At 36.8% G+C, this 14,627-nt stretch overlaps 1 protein-coding gene across 2 annotated transcripts in view; it reads right to left on the bottom strand.

The window, feature by feature from the left end:
- The window catches only part of LOC118890566 (ankyrin repeat domain-containing protein 26-like), a 57,771-nt gene that overhangs the window by 12,928 nt on the left and 30,216 nt on the right, over positions 1-14,627 (bottom strand). For both annotated transcript variants that reach the window (XM_036843603.1, XM_036843602.1), the window contains exons 10-14: positions 13,276-13,428; positions 10,353-10,423; positions 9,922-10,015; positions 5,534-5,646; positions 3,800-3,929 (exon numbers count right to left, since the gene is read on the bottom strand). In XM_036843603.1, the coding sequence (XP_036699498.1) occupies positions 3,800-3,929; positions 5,534-5,646; positions 9,922-10,015; positions 10,353-10,423; positions 13,276-13,428 (561 nt within the window). The remainder of the gene's footprint in view (positions 1-3,799; positions 3,930-5,533; positions 5,647-9,921; positions 10,016-10,352; positions 10,424-13,275; positions 13,429-14,627) is intronic.

The following is a 14,627-nucleotide window of genomic DNA, read 5'->3' as shown; positions in this document are numbered from 1 at the left end:
AGCCTAGATGTTCAGGGTAGGTGTTCCAACTGAGGGGAAGAGAGGCCAGCTGTCCTGGCTATGCTTTTCCTAAGTGTAGATTGTGAACAAAATAAACGTTGCTTATTTAAGCTACTAAACTTTGGGGAGATTTTTAGGAAAAAACAGATAGAAAAGTAGATGAAAAAAAAGAGATAATAAGAAACATAACTTAGACACAGTAGAAATTGGTTTCCTATAAACTGGAATCTAATAAATGTTGAGATTAACTTAAAATGACAAACAATGCTGATGAGAAGAAGCAGATAACTAGAAGAAAGACCTAAGAACTATTCAGGAGGAAGTTTTCGGGGGGGTCCCTTCACTTACAATTTCTTACAAATAGGCAGGTATGCCTCTTTAGAATTTCCCCTCAAGTTTGAAGATAAGGAAGATTGGTAAGCAAGGAGACATATGAAGTATAATAGTTGAAAAACAACTAGAAATCGTCAGTTTAATTACCAAAATCAGACTTTTTTTACCTCATCTCAATTAACTGAAATTCTAAGGGATAGGCAGCTTTGAATATTTATTAATCTAGGACTCAATCTTCATTGTCCTTTCCTCAGAGAGGAAATAAAACATCATGGAAGCATTTTTAATCTTCTTAGTAGTAAAACAAATGCAGTGTCCTTTGGCAGTATATAATTCAATATAATTTTTCCTTTACCTTACTTAAAGCTTGTTTGTAAGGGAAGGTAGGACTATCTCATTTTTACATTGTACCACAGTGTTTCTCTATATCATATAAATAGGCTTTGAAATTTTGAAATTCAAATTACTAATCTATTATTTGTCCCGGATAAATTGATTGACTATTACCTTTTCTAAAAAAAATTTATTTTATTTATTTTATTTATTTTTGGCTGTGTTGGGTCTTCGTTGCTGCATGCAGGCTTTCCCTAGTTGCGGTGAGCAGGGGCTACTCTTCATTGAGGTGCACAGGCTTCTCATTGCAGTGGCTTCTCTTGTTGTGGAACACGGGTTCTAGGTGCATGGGCTTCAGTAGTTGTGGCACACAGGTTCCACAGTTGTGGCTTGCGGGCTCTAGAGTGCAGGCTCAGTAGTTGTGGCGCACAGGCTTAGTTGCTCCATGGCATGTGGGATCTTCTCGGACCAGGGCTCGAACCATTGTCCCCTGCACTGGCAGGCAGATTCTTAACCAATGCACCACGAGGGAAGCCCTACCCAGTTTTGTTTTGTTTTTTAAAATTATTTATTTATTTATTTATGGCTGTCTTGGGTCTTCGTTTCTGTGCGAGGGCTTTCTCTAGTTGCGGCAAGTGGGGGCCACTCTTCATCGCGGTGCGCGGGCCTCTCAGTATCGTGGCCTCTCTTGTTGCGCAGCGCAGGCTCCAGACGCGCAGGCTCAGTAGTTGTGGCTCACAGGCCCAGTTGCTCCGCGGCATGTGGGATCTTCCCAGACCAGGGCTCGAACCCGTGTCCCCTGCATTGGCAGGCAGATTCTCAACCACTGCGCCACCAGGGAAGCCCCCTACCCAGTTTTTAACAGCTATACTCTTAAAAATTTTTCTTTGGATGGGATGAAATAGTTATTCTATTCATTATGTGTTAAGCTATAAAGTACAGCTATGCATCTCTTTCTTTTTAAATAAAAGAAGGTAGATACAGGGAACTGTGGTTTCTGAGAATGCACGATCTATGTCAAGAACAAGATCAGCGCTAGTGTTATACACAAGAACCACGTCAAAAGATGATTTAATTGTGAATTGCAACATGATGGCTTAGAGAGACTTCCAACGAGGAAAGCTGACAGCCCAGACTTAATCTTCTCCTAGATGGTGAAATCTATGGATGAGTCTATGAATTATAATGAGCTAAACATAATGAAGCAGATAGCAGACTAAGTCAGCAGATCTTGTGACCAAGATTTGATGGAAACTGGAGTGAAGTGGGAGGCACTGGGTGAGAGACTAAAGGTCTGAAAGGAGGGAGAAAAAAAGGAATGGACCTTACCTTTGTAAACCTACTTCCCATCATGTCATGGGGTCAGTGAGGCATAAGCTGGCCAAAGGCTCCTTCAAGAGGCAAAAAACCTCCACAGAAGTGGAGCTAAAGACATTCCACTACACTGACTTTTTATTATTACATAAAACAACTGGTAATATGCCAGATGAGTAAGAAAGAATTCTCATAAAATGACTTGGTACTGGCATAGGACAGACATATAGATCAATGCATTACCACTGAGGATCTAAAAAGAAAGCCCCACATTTATGGCCCACTGATTGTCAGTAAGAGTGCCAAATAATTGAATGAGACAAGAATAGTCTTTTTAACAAATGGTACTGGGACAACATAATATCCACATACAAAAGAATAAAATTAGACCTCTACCTCAGACCATATGTAGAAATTAACTCAGTATGCAAGAGCTAAAACTACAAAATTCTTAGATGAAAACACAGGTGTTTATCTTCATGACTAGATTTGGCAATTCTTAGATATGACACCAAAAGACAAAAATCGACTAACTGAACTTCATCAATATTAAAGACTTCCGTGTTTTGAAGGACACCATCAAGAAGGGGAAAGGGCAAGCTCCTGAATGAGAGAAAATACTTGAAAATCCTATATCTGATAGAAGATTTGTATCTAGCATACAAAAAGAACTCTTACAATTCAATAATAAAAAGACAATCCAACTTAAAAATGGGCAAAAAGTTGAATAGACAGTTCTTCAAAGAAGATACACAAATAGACAATAAGCACATGAAAAGTGCCTCAACATTATTAGTCATCAGCAAAATGCAAATCAAAACCACAATGAGATACCACTTCATATCTACTAGGATGGCTATAATCAGAAAGACAGGTAATGACAAGTGTTGACGGGCATGTAGAGAAATTGGAATGCTTACACACTTTGGATAAAAATGTAAAATGGTGCAGCCACTCTGGAAAACAGTACAGCAGTTCCTCAAAAGGTTAAACAGAGTTACCATGTGATACAGCAATTCCATTCATAAGTATATTCCAAAAAGAAATGAAAAAAATATGTTCACACCGAAACTTGGACATGAATGTTCATAGCAGCATTATTAATAGCCAAAAAGTGGAAACAACCCAAAGGTCCATGAACTGATGAATGGATATATAAAATGTGGTATGTCCATACAAATGAATATTATTCAGCAATAAAAAGAAATGAAGTCTTGATCCATGCTACAAAACAGATGTACTTTAAAAATATTATGCTGAATGAAAGAAGGCAGTCACAAAGGACCCCATATTCTGTGATTCCACTGACATGAAATATCCAAAATAGGCAAATCTATACAAACAGGGAGTACAGTCATGGTACTAGGGCTGGGAATATGAGGAAGGGAAAACTGGTACAGGGTGATGGCTAAAAAGTATAGGGTTTCTTTTTAGGGTGATGAAAATGGTCTAGAACTGATTGTGGTGATAACTGTATAACTCTTTGAATATACTAAAAGTCACTGAATTGTACAGTTTAAATGAGTGAACTGCATGTTATGTTCATTATATTTCAATAAAGCTGTCACCAAAAAATAATGGATGCTTTGGGGTAATGGTGTGCTGCTCAGCTTCAGATCACCAGCCATGGTTCAAGACACAGACAGTCAACAGTGTGCCCTTTTTATGGAAAAATGATATAGGAAAAAGCTGTCTTTTTTACTGGTATCAAATCTAAAAAATTAACAGACAAATCTGTGTTTCACTGCTCAAAGCATGAAGTGATTTGTATTTCCCCAAATTAAGTGACTTTTGGGTCCCAAAACTGATTAAAAATTACCTTATGTTTTAGCATATTAATCTGAATATCCATTTCAATTTGATTGGTTTTTAAATCTCCATGGAAACTAAGCTCTCCATTTTCATATTCATTTAACTTCCTTCTTGGCATTTTTAAGAGTTTCTTAAGTCTGTAGAAATGCATAGAATGAATAAGTCAAGTTCTTTAAGAGTAGACATTTAATAATTATTTAAACAGATATATGTTCTATCATATAAAATAAACTCTATAAATTATAATCCTTTCTCATCTGTTCTAATCTAATATTGCTTGAAAGCATAATAACTAAATTATAATCTTAGGTAAATAATATGAAGAAAAATTTTATGACACATGCTAAGAGTTAATATAGTGTGTGTATACATATAAAATATATTACATATATTATACAGTTCTTATAAGTAAGCTGTTATTAGTATCCATTTTTAGTATGTTAATATAAAATATTAACTTATTATTAAATATTAGTTATAAACCAGAGATCAGTAACCAAGCTGAAGAAGAAGAGCATATCATATATGAATGTTTTGAAAAGACACAAAAAGACATTTTGGTACTGACTGACCACAGCCTCTACAAGAAGCAAAGAAAGAACACACAAAAAACATCGACACTCACTCAAAATAGAAAAAGAAACAAGAAAGAAAAATCTTTGGAGTCTGAGTTGATGGGGAAAAAAACCAGGCTGAGCTTCATAAGAAAGGAAATCAGCAGGGAGAGAATGTGTACCAGTCTCTTCAAGCTGTTTTAAGAGATCTAGAAATCTTGCCCAGCACAATGTTAACAAAATGCCAAGCAATGTAGAGAAAATTAAATGAGAGAAAAATACTAATGAGAATCAAGGAAGAACCATAAGTATAATACCAAAATCCACAGATGCTCAAGTCCTCCTAAGCGCATACTTCTGTATACTTTAAATCATCTCTAGATCACTTATAATACCTAATACAAGGTAAATGCTATGTAAATAGTTATAAATACAATGTAAATAAATGCTATGGAAATAGTTGCCACCTGAGGCCCATCCAAGTTTTGCTTTTTGGAACTTTCTGGAATTTTCTTCCCCCTGAATACCTTCAATCTGAGGTTGGTTGAATCTGCGGATGCTGAGGGCTAAGTGTGCTCAGCAAATAACCAGAAAGGAAGCCATGTGGAGGCATCACAGACATTGGGAAACACTCTATTTTTTTTTTTTATCTGAGTGGTCAAAACATGATCACTAATTTTATTATTCTTTAAGTCATACATATGTTTTTGTATGTATATTTTAGAACTAAACTTTTAGAGCAGAAAGAAAATATAAGCAAAATCAAGATAGGTTTTGAGGTTATTAAACAGTGACACAAATAGGTTTTTAGATATTAAAATACTTGAACGCTGAAGGGGAATAACACAACTAAAAGAAGGCAGGATTGCCAGAAAAGAGCAAAGATATCTTGCAGACATAAAAATTCAAGGTAGATGATGAAGAGCAGAGTGACATTACTATAGGCAAGGCACACTATTGTTATTGTTTTAGAAATCATTAAAGAGGAACTGTAATACTGGGGCACTCAAAACAGTTTCAGATTGTGCTGTGAGTTTCTAAAGTAAACTTTTAAATAGGATGGATGACTTGCTGAAGTATGAATATACACATATAAAATGAATTTGTATCTAAGGTTTTAATAAAACAAAATTATAGTTAAATCAATTAATTAATAGTTGAAATTATCAGAAATATTAAAATCTTACCCAGTAATCTCTTTTTCTAATTCACTATTTTTCTTCATTTCTTGATCCAAACTATATTCCAGAGACTGTTTTAACTCAGTACATTTCTTTAATTGCTGCTTTTCATCCTCAGACTTTGAAAAAAAATTTAAATTATTTTTTAAAACCTAGAGACTTACTCTTCTTTCTTAAAAATATTACTTCTCATGAGTTCATGAGTAATATATGTTTATAGTGAAACACAGTTTATAAACCTGATGCCAATAAGGACAGATTTCAAAAATAATGACTTTTCTTGAAACAGCTTAAATTGATTTTTCATTTTCATCATTTCATCATTTTTCTGGAATTTAAATTGCCAAAATTTATTTGTTAAAAACAGACGTTTTGGGACTTCCCTGGTGGCATGGTGGATAAGACTCTGTGCTCCCAATGCAGGGGGCCTGGGTTCAATCCTTGGTCAGGGAACTAGATCCCACATGCACACCACGACTAAGAGGTTGCATGCCACAACTAAGGAGCCTGCCTGCTGCAACTGGGGAGCCCGCCTGCTGCAACCAAGATCTGGAGCAACCAAAAAATATATATATAATAAATAAATTAATTAATTAAAAACCCAGAGGTTTTTATACATGTTAATGAAATTTTTTTAAAGAGTGGCTATATTTACATTTTAGTTTCTAAAGAAGCCCTAGAAACATTTTCATCAATGGTTTAAGATATTCCAGGTTTTGTTAAATCACATCTTACTAATATAATTTTTGAAAAATTCCCACGCAGCATGAGATAAAGCCTTTCATTCTCTGTAAGCATTCTTCCATAGGTTTCAATTTCTCCATTTCTATTAACCATTCTTCTCTTTAAATAAAGTTTAAGTCTTCTATACACTAAATAAAAACGTAACTTCTTCTTGATTCTTGTAGCTTTTTCTCTCATCCTTCTTCTCCCCCACCCCCGCCACTGGACTCTTACATTCTTTTTTTTAATTAATTAATTTATTTTATTTATTTACATTTGGCTGCGTTGGGTCTTTGTTGCTGCGTGCGGGCTTTCTCTAGTTGTGGTGAGCGGGGGCTACTCTTCGTTGCAGTGCGTGGGCTTCTCACTGCGGTGGCTTCTCTTGTTGTGGAGCACGGGCTCTAGGCATGCGGGCTTCAGTAGTTGTGGCACTCAGGGTCAGTAGTTGTGGCTCACAGGCTTAGTTGCTCCGTGGCATGTGTGATCTTCCCGGACCAGGGCTCAAAACCCATGTCCCCCTGCATTGGCAGGCAGATTCCTAACCACTGCGCCACCAGGGAAGCCCTATCTGGTTTTTAACAGTTATACTCTTAAAAATTTTTCTTTGGATGGGATGAAATAGTTATTCGTTGCTACGCATGGGCTTTCTCTAGTTGCGGCGAGCAGGGGCTACTCTTCGTTGCGGTGCGCGGGCTTCTCATTGTGGTGGCTTCTCTTTGATGTGGAGCACGGGCTCTAGGCAAACAGGCTGCAGTAGTTGTGGCTCGTGGGCTCTAGAGCGCAGGCTCAGTAGTTGTGGCACACAGGCTTAGTTGCTCCATGGCATGTGGGATCTTCCCAGACCAGGGCTCGAACCCATGTCCCCTGCATTGGCAGGCAGATTCCTAACCACTACGCCACCAGGGAAGCCCTGAACTCTTACATTCTTTAACGCATGGTCTCATCCACAATTCATCTTTCATCACTTATTCTCTTCTTTTACACTAAATTGACTTTCAATCTTGTAACTCCACTAAAATTTTTGCGGGTCATCAAGAACCGTTTCTTCAGTCCTTACCCGGCTTTACTTCTCAGCAGCAACTGCTAACGTGACCACACTCTGCCTCAGCTCCTCTGAGCCCACCTCAGTCTGAATGACAGTAACCCTTGATGTCCAGTCCTTGACCCTTTCTAATCCTCTTTTTAAATTCTCTCAGGGTTCCTTACATCTCAAGGCTTCATACCGGATTCCCTAACCTACCTTTCCAGCCTTGACCCCTTTGCTGAGGTCACCTGTACTTTTCTCTCCCCCTTCTCATTCCTCATAGACAACATCCTCAGCCACACTCATGAGCCATTACTCGGTGTGGATTATCCTTGTACAGAGCTATTCTTGGACACTTTATGTTTATTCTTATTGGTGTTACTTTGAGTGTAGTGTTATTTTCTAATCTTGGGGGGCACCCTCACCCTTAGGATGTTGACCAGCATACTTTGTCTTTATTTTCTTTTATAATGCGAAAGTTTTTCACAAGGGTCAGATTACCAATTATTTGCCTTTGTTTTCTTTTTTTTTTTTTGGCTGCGTTGGATCTTCATTGCTGCGCGCGGGCTTTCTCTAGTTGCGGTGAGTAGGGGCTTCTCTTCGTTGTGGTGCGCGGGCTTCTCACTGCGGTGGCTTCTCTTGTTGCAGAGCACAGGCTCTAGGCACGTGGGTTGCAGTAGTTGCAGCACACGGGCTCAGTAGTTGTGGCTCGCGGGCTCTAGAGTGCAGGCTCAGTAGTTGTGGCACAGGGGCTTAGTGGCTCCCCAGCATGTGGGATCTTCCTGGACCAGAGATCGAACCCGTGTCCAATGCATTGGCAGGCGGATTCCTAACCACTGCACCAGGGAAGTCCCTGCCCTTGTTTTCTTTTGAATAATTTCCTATTCCATAGAGACCTGACCTTATGGAAGTCTTCTGACACTACTTTCAGGTGAATACTCAACTATATTGTTTGGAGTCTTGAGTCAGCCAGAGCTCTCTCTTCTTCCCAGCCCAGATTCTTCACCTCAGCACTGTGCTGATCATATATCTTAACTCAGGTTGGCTCTGGCCTGGGGATTCCTGAGATGAGAACTTTCTAGAGAAGCCAGGGCTATTGACTGAGTTGGTGAAAAGCCGTCTCATTAAATTTTTGATTTGTGTAGACCTTAAAGTGGCCAATAATTCTGTGTCATAATCCTAACTCATTTCTATAGGAATCTACAGAAAATCCCTCATTATTTTTTTAATACGCTTAATCAGTGTGGGGTATTCTTACAAAATTTTCAATTTCTGATACCCGAATAGATTTCTGTTTGACAATGTAAGGGGACATCTGGCACTCTCATTCACAGAAGACTCCTTTTGTCAACATATTGTATTGTCACGTGTATGAAAAGTATGCTAATACAATGTGACTAATTTATATCAAGTCTAGAAAAAATAATTTTTAATGTTTCTTTGAACACAAGAAGGACCAGTCAACAGAATGTTTTAGTTCCCCTGACAGGTATATCTGTATAATGACACTGCGTGAATCTAACTATTGTGATGGAAAGAAATGAGTTGTAGGTGCATCTACCTCATCCCTCCAACTTAGGGTTCACAATACAATCTTCTGATTTTTAAATCATAGGTAGCTTCCCCTACAAAGGAGAGTATAAACGGCAGGAGAATCCCTTTCTGCTTGGTAAACAGTTACATAGCTTTCACTATACATTGATAAATTGGAATCCTGGATTACACATCAGTCTTTTCTGAGACTGGCTGTTACACCTTTGAAAGGCTGATTAACTCAAGTGTCTGGGAAAAAAATTGTTTCTGAACTTGGTATGCTAGGAGCACCTGTTACTATGTAAGGCCCTGATTGAGCAGCCATTTCTACTTTTTCACTGGCATCTCTTTTCTTTTTTTAAAGAAAAAAGGGGGACTTCCCTGGAGGTCCAGTGGTTAAGACTTTGCCTTCCAATGCAGGGAGTTCGATACCTGGTCAGGGAGCTAAGATCCCACATGCCTCGCGGCCAAGAAAACCAAAACATAAAACAGAAGCAATATTGTATCAAATTCAATAAAGACTTTAAAAATGGTCCACATCAAAAAAAAATCTTTAAAAAATAAAGTAAATAAAATCAAAGAAAGGAAAAAATACATTCCTTTCAGAAAAATGCTTGTACAGTGACCTAGTATTCCTTCTTGATAAAGAAAACGAACTACAACATTAAAAGTAATTCATTCTCAAAATAGCACTGGAGGATTTAGATTACAAGGGGAATTCAGAATTCTAGATCAAATCATTACTCTAATTTCTGGACTCAAACAGATATTTGTGTACCACTGTTCATAGCAGCATTATCAACAATAGCCAGAAGGTGGAAAAATCCCAATGTTCATTGACAGATGAATGAATAAACAAAATGTGGTATATATAAAATATTGCTTTTGGACTGTCACAATCTTTTTAATTAAAATCTTACTACAAAAATCAATTTTATTATTTCAGTCAACTTCCTCTATAAAGAATTATGCTACTAGTAGCAAGTAGTATCAATATAAAAATAAACTCTTTTATCAATGAGACTTTTCATATTGCCCAAAATATTCTTATATGTTACTAGTAAAAAAATTAAAATTCCTTTTCAGCATGACAGAAATTAAGAGATTGACTTACTGAACTTGTACTTAACAGGTTTTTCTGAAGCTGTTCAATTTTTCCCGCTTGCTTTTTGACTGTAGCTTTTAACTTGGCATTTTCAATTTCAAGCCTAAAATGCATATTTTAAAATAATTATTCTCACACATAGATTTTTAAAATACCACACATTTTCTGAACAAACACCTGCAGGTTCAATTATATACGTTCTTAGAATTTTGAAAAGTAGATGATTTGGCAATTGTGCCGTTTTCTAGTTGTGTTCTGTGGATAATGTGCAAAATTTAGAAATAATGGAGAAAAATTATGCATTTCAAAATAGCTCAAAGCTGAAATGTTTACCCAGCTTCACAATGACGTATTTATTGTCATTACTGATATAATTCTCATACTATACTGCTTATCTGCTCTATACTTATACTTATTTTCTGTGCTGCTTTAAATTGTACTTTTGGATGTGATCCTGCGTCTTCTCAGCACATCTCATGGCCTCTGTACGTCGATCCTGTGCTTCTTGCAACTAAAAGAAGAAAAAATTTTTTTAAATTACTGATAATCTAGCAAATCCGCCATCATCTGTTTTTGTGTCTTTCATCTGCATATCGTTTATGGCTACTTTTCTGTTGCAACAGCAGAGTTGAGTTGCTACAACAGACACCTTGTGAACCACAAAGCCTAAAATATTTACTATCTGGCCCTTTACAAGTTACTGACCTCTCCTCTAGTACTAAACCACAACATCATTCATGCTTTAAATTATATTTTATCAAATAAATACACAAATTTATAAATTGGCCAAATGGGGAAAGACATTTATATTTTTTATTCCATGCTCTATACCAACTATAATTTTAAATATCCACATATGTGAATGACCACAGCTCTTCCAGTGATTATGAACGTTCACACTACACACTACTGTTGGTGACAACCAGATGCTTCAGGGACTAGTGTGAGAGGCAGTATCTACACAGGAGCCAGAATGTGTGGGTCTGAGTCCCAATTCCACCAGTTATTTGCTGTATGTCCTTGAGCAAATTACTTAAATTTTCTGTGTCTCAGTTTCTCCAGCCGCAAAATGAAGATAATAATAGCACTGACCTCACTGGGATGTCGGGAAGATTAAACTGGGGGGTATACATAATGTATTTAGAAAAGTACATGGTACATAGTAAATGCTAAGTGTTTACAATTACTATCGCTGTATTTTATGTTCTAAACAATTGGATATTTTAGGCAGATGGCATGCCAACAGAAGTGGTCTCCTGTGCACTGAAATCATTCTCCATACCATTGAAATTGGCAGTAAATGGGAAGCATGAGGACCAGAATGTATGTGCCCAGTACTTCAAAAACTTTCACTGATTCCACTAACCAACCAGTACTTTTTCCCACTTATAATAATTTATAACTTAACTTCCTCTCTGTACTACTCAGTGGGCAGTGATCATGGATTAAGATGCAAATAGCACCTCCTGGATTGAGTGGTACATAACTTACATGACCATCAGAGGAAGGGTTAAGTCACTGGCATGGAAATATCACCCTATTGCTAAATCAAAGTTCTGAATCAATTCATTCCCAACAACTGTTTATGTCTAGAAAGTACTCAGATGAGAAAATTAAGGTTATGTGGTTTGGATATCAGAGAAGCTATCCACAGAGCTTTACAGTTGGTGAAATGCTGTAAATGTGAAAATCCCCAGTTCTGGCTGCATAATGAAGGAAGGCAAATTCAGATTTTTTTTTTCCAGAGTGAGGGAGAAAAAAAACGAGCATTTAATTGAACAATTCTCCTCTATTAGATTAAGAGCTTTTAATTTTATATTTAATTGCTTAAAATACATTTTAATAAAAGATTTACTATATCAATATCTCCAAGAAGAAATTATTGGTATGGTATAAAGTACTTAATTGTATCCCAGCAACTGTTAAGCTAAAATATTTTCGATTTATGCAAGACAGGTACCATGCATATCAATAAATATTCCCTGTTAGACAAATTTATACTTAAGACAAGATTCTCTCTCATGAAAAAAATTAAAACAGTGTAAAACTAAGGGCTAAACTGTTCTTCACAGACTAGATGACAGGGTCAATGAGAGCTAGGACAGTCAGAGAGAGCTTCATGGAGAAGACTGGGGGCCAGGTCTAAATAAATGGAGGATTAGGCAGGAGGAAAAGAAACTGTAAAGACAGAAAGGACAGCATGAGTAAAGGCCAAGAAAAGGTGAAATCAGCCAATTAACTCAGAGGATAAAATCCAACAGCAGGGAAATAAAAATTATGTCCACACAGTAACTTGTAAATGAATGTTCACGGCAGCATTATTAACAGCCCAAAGGTGGAAATAACCCAAAGGCCCATCAACTGATGAATGGATAAATGGCTTAGCCACATAACGTGCTGTTCAACAATAAACAGAAATGTAAGTACTGATATGCGCTATAACATGGATGAACCTCGAAAACGTTACGTCAAATGAGAAAAGCTAATCACAAAGGACCACATACTGTGTGATTCCATTTATATGAAACACCCAGAATAGGCACATCTACAGAGACAGAAATTAGACTGGTGGTTGCTGGGGCTGAGGGAGATGTGGGCCATGGGTGATGGCTAAGGGATGCACGGTTTTCCTTTGCGGGTGATGGAGATGCTCTAAAATTGACTGTGGTGCCAAGTGCACGACTCTCTGAATATACAAGGAGAGACTGAACTACACATTTTAAATGGGTGAATTATACGATATGTGAATTATATCTCAATAATTTTCCTAAAAATACAATGGCAGGATCTAGATAATTTTCTTAATTTTCTATTTTGAGTGTACATACTATACACGATCTGAGTATCTCTACGCTTTTACAATATATCTAAAATGAAAAGAAAATGAAGGCAATGCCTAACTTCAACTGGTTTGTATAATGACCTTTCTGCACAAGTTATTCTGAAATCCATGAAATAAATATACACAGACACTATTCCATTCATGAAAGTGAAGATGAAAAATGACAATTTTATGGAACATTCCATTAAACATTATCCTCTGATTTTATCTGGCTTGCTTCATCATGGTAGTAGAGATATCACTAAAAAATACTGTTTAATAGAAAAAAAAGTCTCTCAACTTCTGTGAGGAATCATGCACAATTCTCAACTTTCCTAAGGGTAAATATTGTAAGAAAAAATATATAATGCAAACGGCAGAATGAAAGTCAGAGTTTAAGAAACAAGTGCATTATAAAGATAACAAAATTGTAATAAATTTACTTGTAATGAAAATACAAAAGAAAGCCGTCCACGAAAATTAGTGTCCTAAAACACTTTATCCTATACATTAAGTACTGACACGTTAAATTTCATACATACCTGACTTGTGACTTGACGTAATTTTTTCTTTAAATCCTGTGCCTCATCTTCTAAATTAGTACGATAACGTGACGTGACCTCCAGTGAAGCCTCTGACATAGATTGCTTTTTTAGGGTATCAGCCAGTTCTTGTTGAAGTTGTCTCACAAGTGCCTAATAAGATACTCTATCACTGATTTTATAAATTACCTTATTATTAAGTTATGTTAATAATAGATAACTCCAACATATGTACTTTGAAAACTATCACCACAGACATCAATTCGTCTCCTTCTTCTCGTATGTGCACCTTCCTGCTCACTGAATTTGGTTAAAGAAGGTGTTACCCTCTGGCCTTGTCGCTATTAAGTTATTTAGACAATGGATTCAGTCCCGCTATCCACTCCCTGTCCTTCCTGATCAATTTGCAGAGCTTGAGGACCTCCTCAAGTCTCAGAAAGAAATGGGTGTGTAGATGGCACGAGTGGTGGGAACATCTTCCCTCTTCTCTACTGCGGGCTTCGATTAACTTCAGAGATCCTCACATATTCAATCCAGTGCTCAATAGATTCCTAGCTCAGAATTAAAATGAGGTCATTCCCATTTCAATTCCTAGAATTAAAATGAGACCTTCAGGGCCTCTGCTGCCTCCCTATGGCAGCCCCTATGACCCTGTCCCCCACTCTATTCCTGCTACTCATGAATCTGCCACCCCTCACTAGTCTGAAAATGGGAGTCCAATGCCAAATTAATAAGTCACAGAGAGCTACAATTCTCTTTGTATTGGACAAATTTATATCCAAATGATAGTAACTGAGCCTTGAAATGAGAATTATGAGCAAATTATTTGTAAAAATGTTCCAAGTAAATTATAAACAGAAGTGGGAAGATTAAATCAAGTATAGTTTTGCTAAAACTCACTACTTTAATCCCAAATTATGATTTAATGAAAAGTAGATGCCTTTAAAGAGTTGAGAGGTCATAAAAATACATGATTTGAGGCTGAACTATTTCCCAAATTAATTTAAATTGACATGAATAAAAATAAAATTATATCAACTAAAAAGTTATGACAAGCTACTGAAAGAAAAGTACTATGAGATATGGCATCAACACATCAGTTCATCTGGGAAATCTGGAATTGACTGTCAAGGTAATCCACACAACTGAATCTTAATTTCAAAATAATTCATTTTAGATCTGAGCGTTTCATTTATCTGCTTCATCATGATACTAAAATGTGGTGACATAAAGATTAAAATTATTATCTTAGCAGTAGAAGAGTAAATTACTAATACCTGTCTATACCCATTAACAATTTATAACTTAATCTCTTAAAATTTCATAGGTGACACGATGTCTCTACTCAAAGT

The sequence above is a fragment of the Balaenoptera musculus genome, chromosome 2, assembly GCF_009873245.2.
Source record: "Balaenoptera musculus isolate JJ_BM4_2016_0621 chromosome 2, mBalMus1.pri.v3, whole genome shotgun sequence".
Taxonomy (NCBI): Eukaryota; Metazoa; Chordata; class Mammalia; order Artiodactyla; family Balaenopteridae; genus Balaenoptera; species Balaenoptera musculus.
Note: the sequence above shows the minus strand (reverse complement) of the source record. Positions and strands in the feature narration are given on the sequence as shown.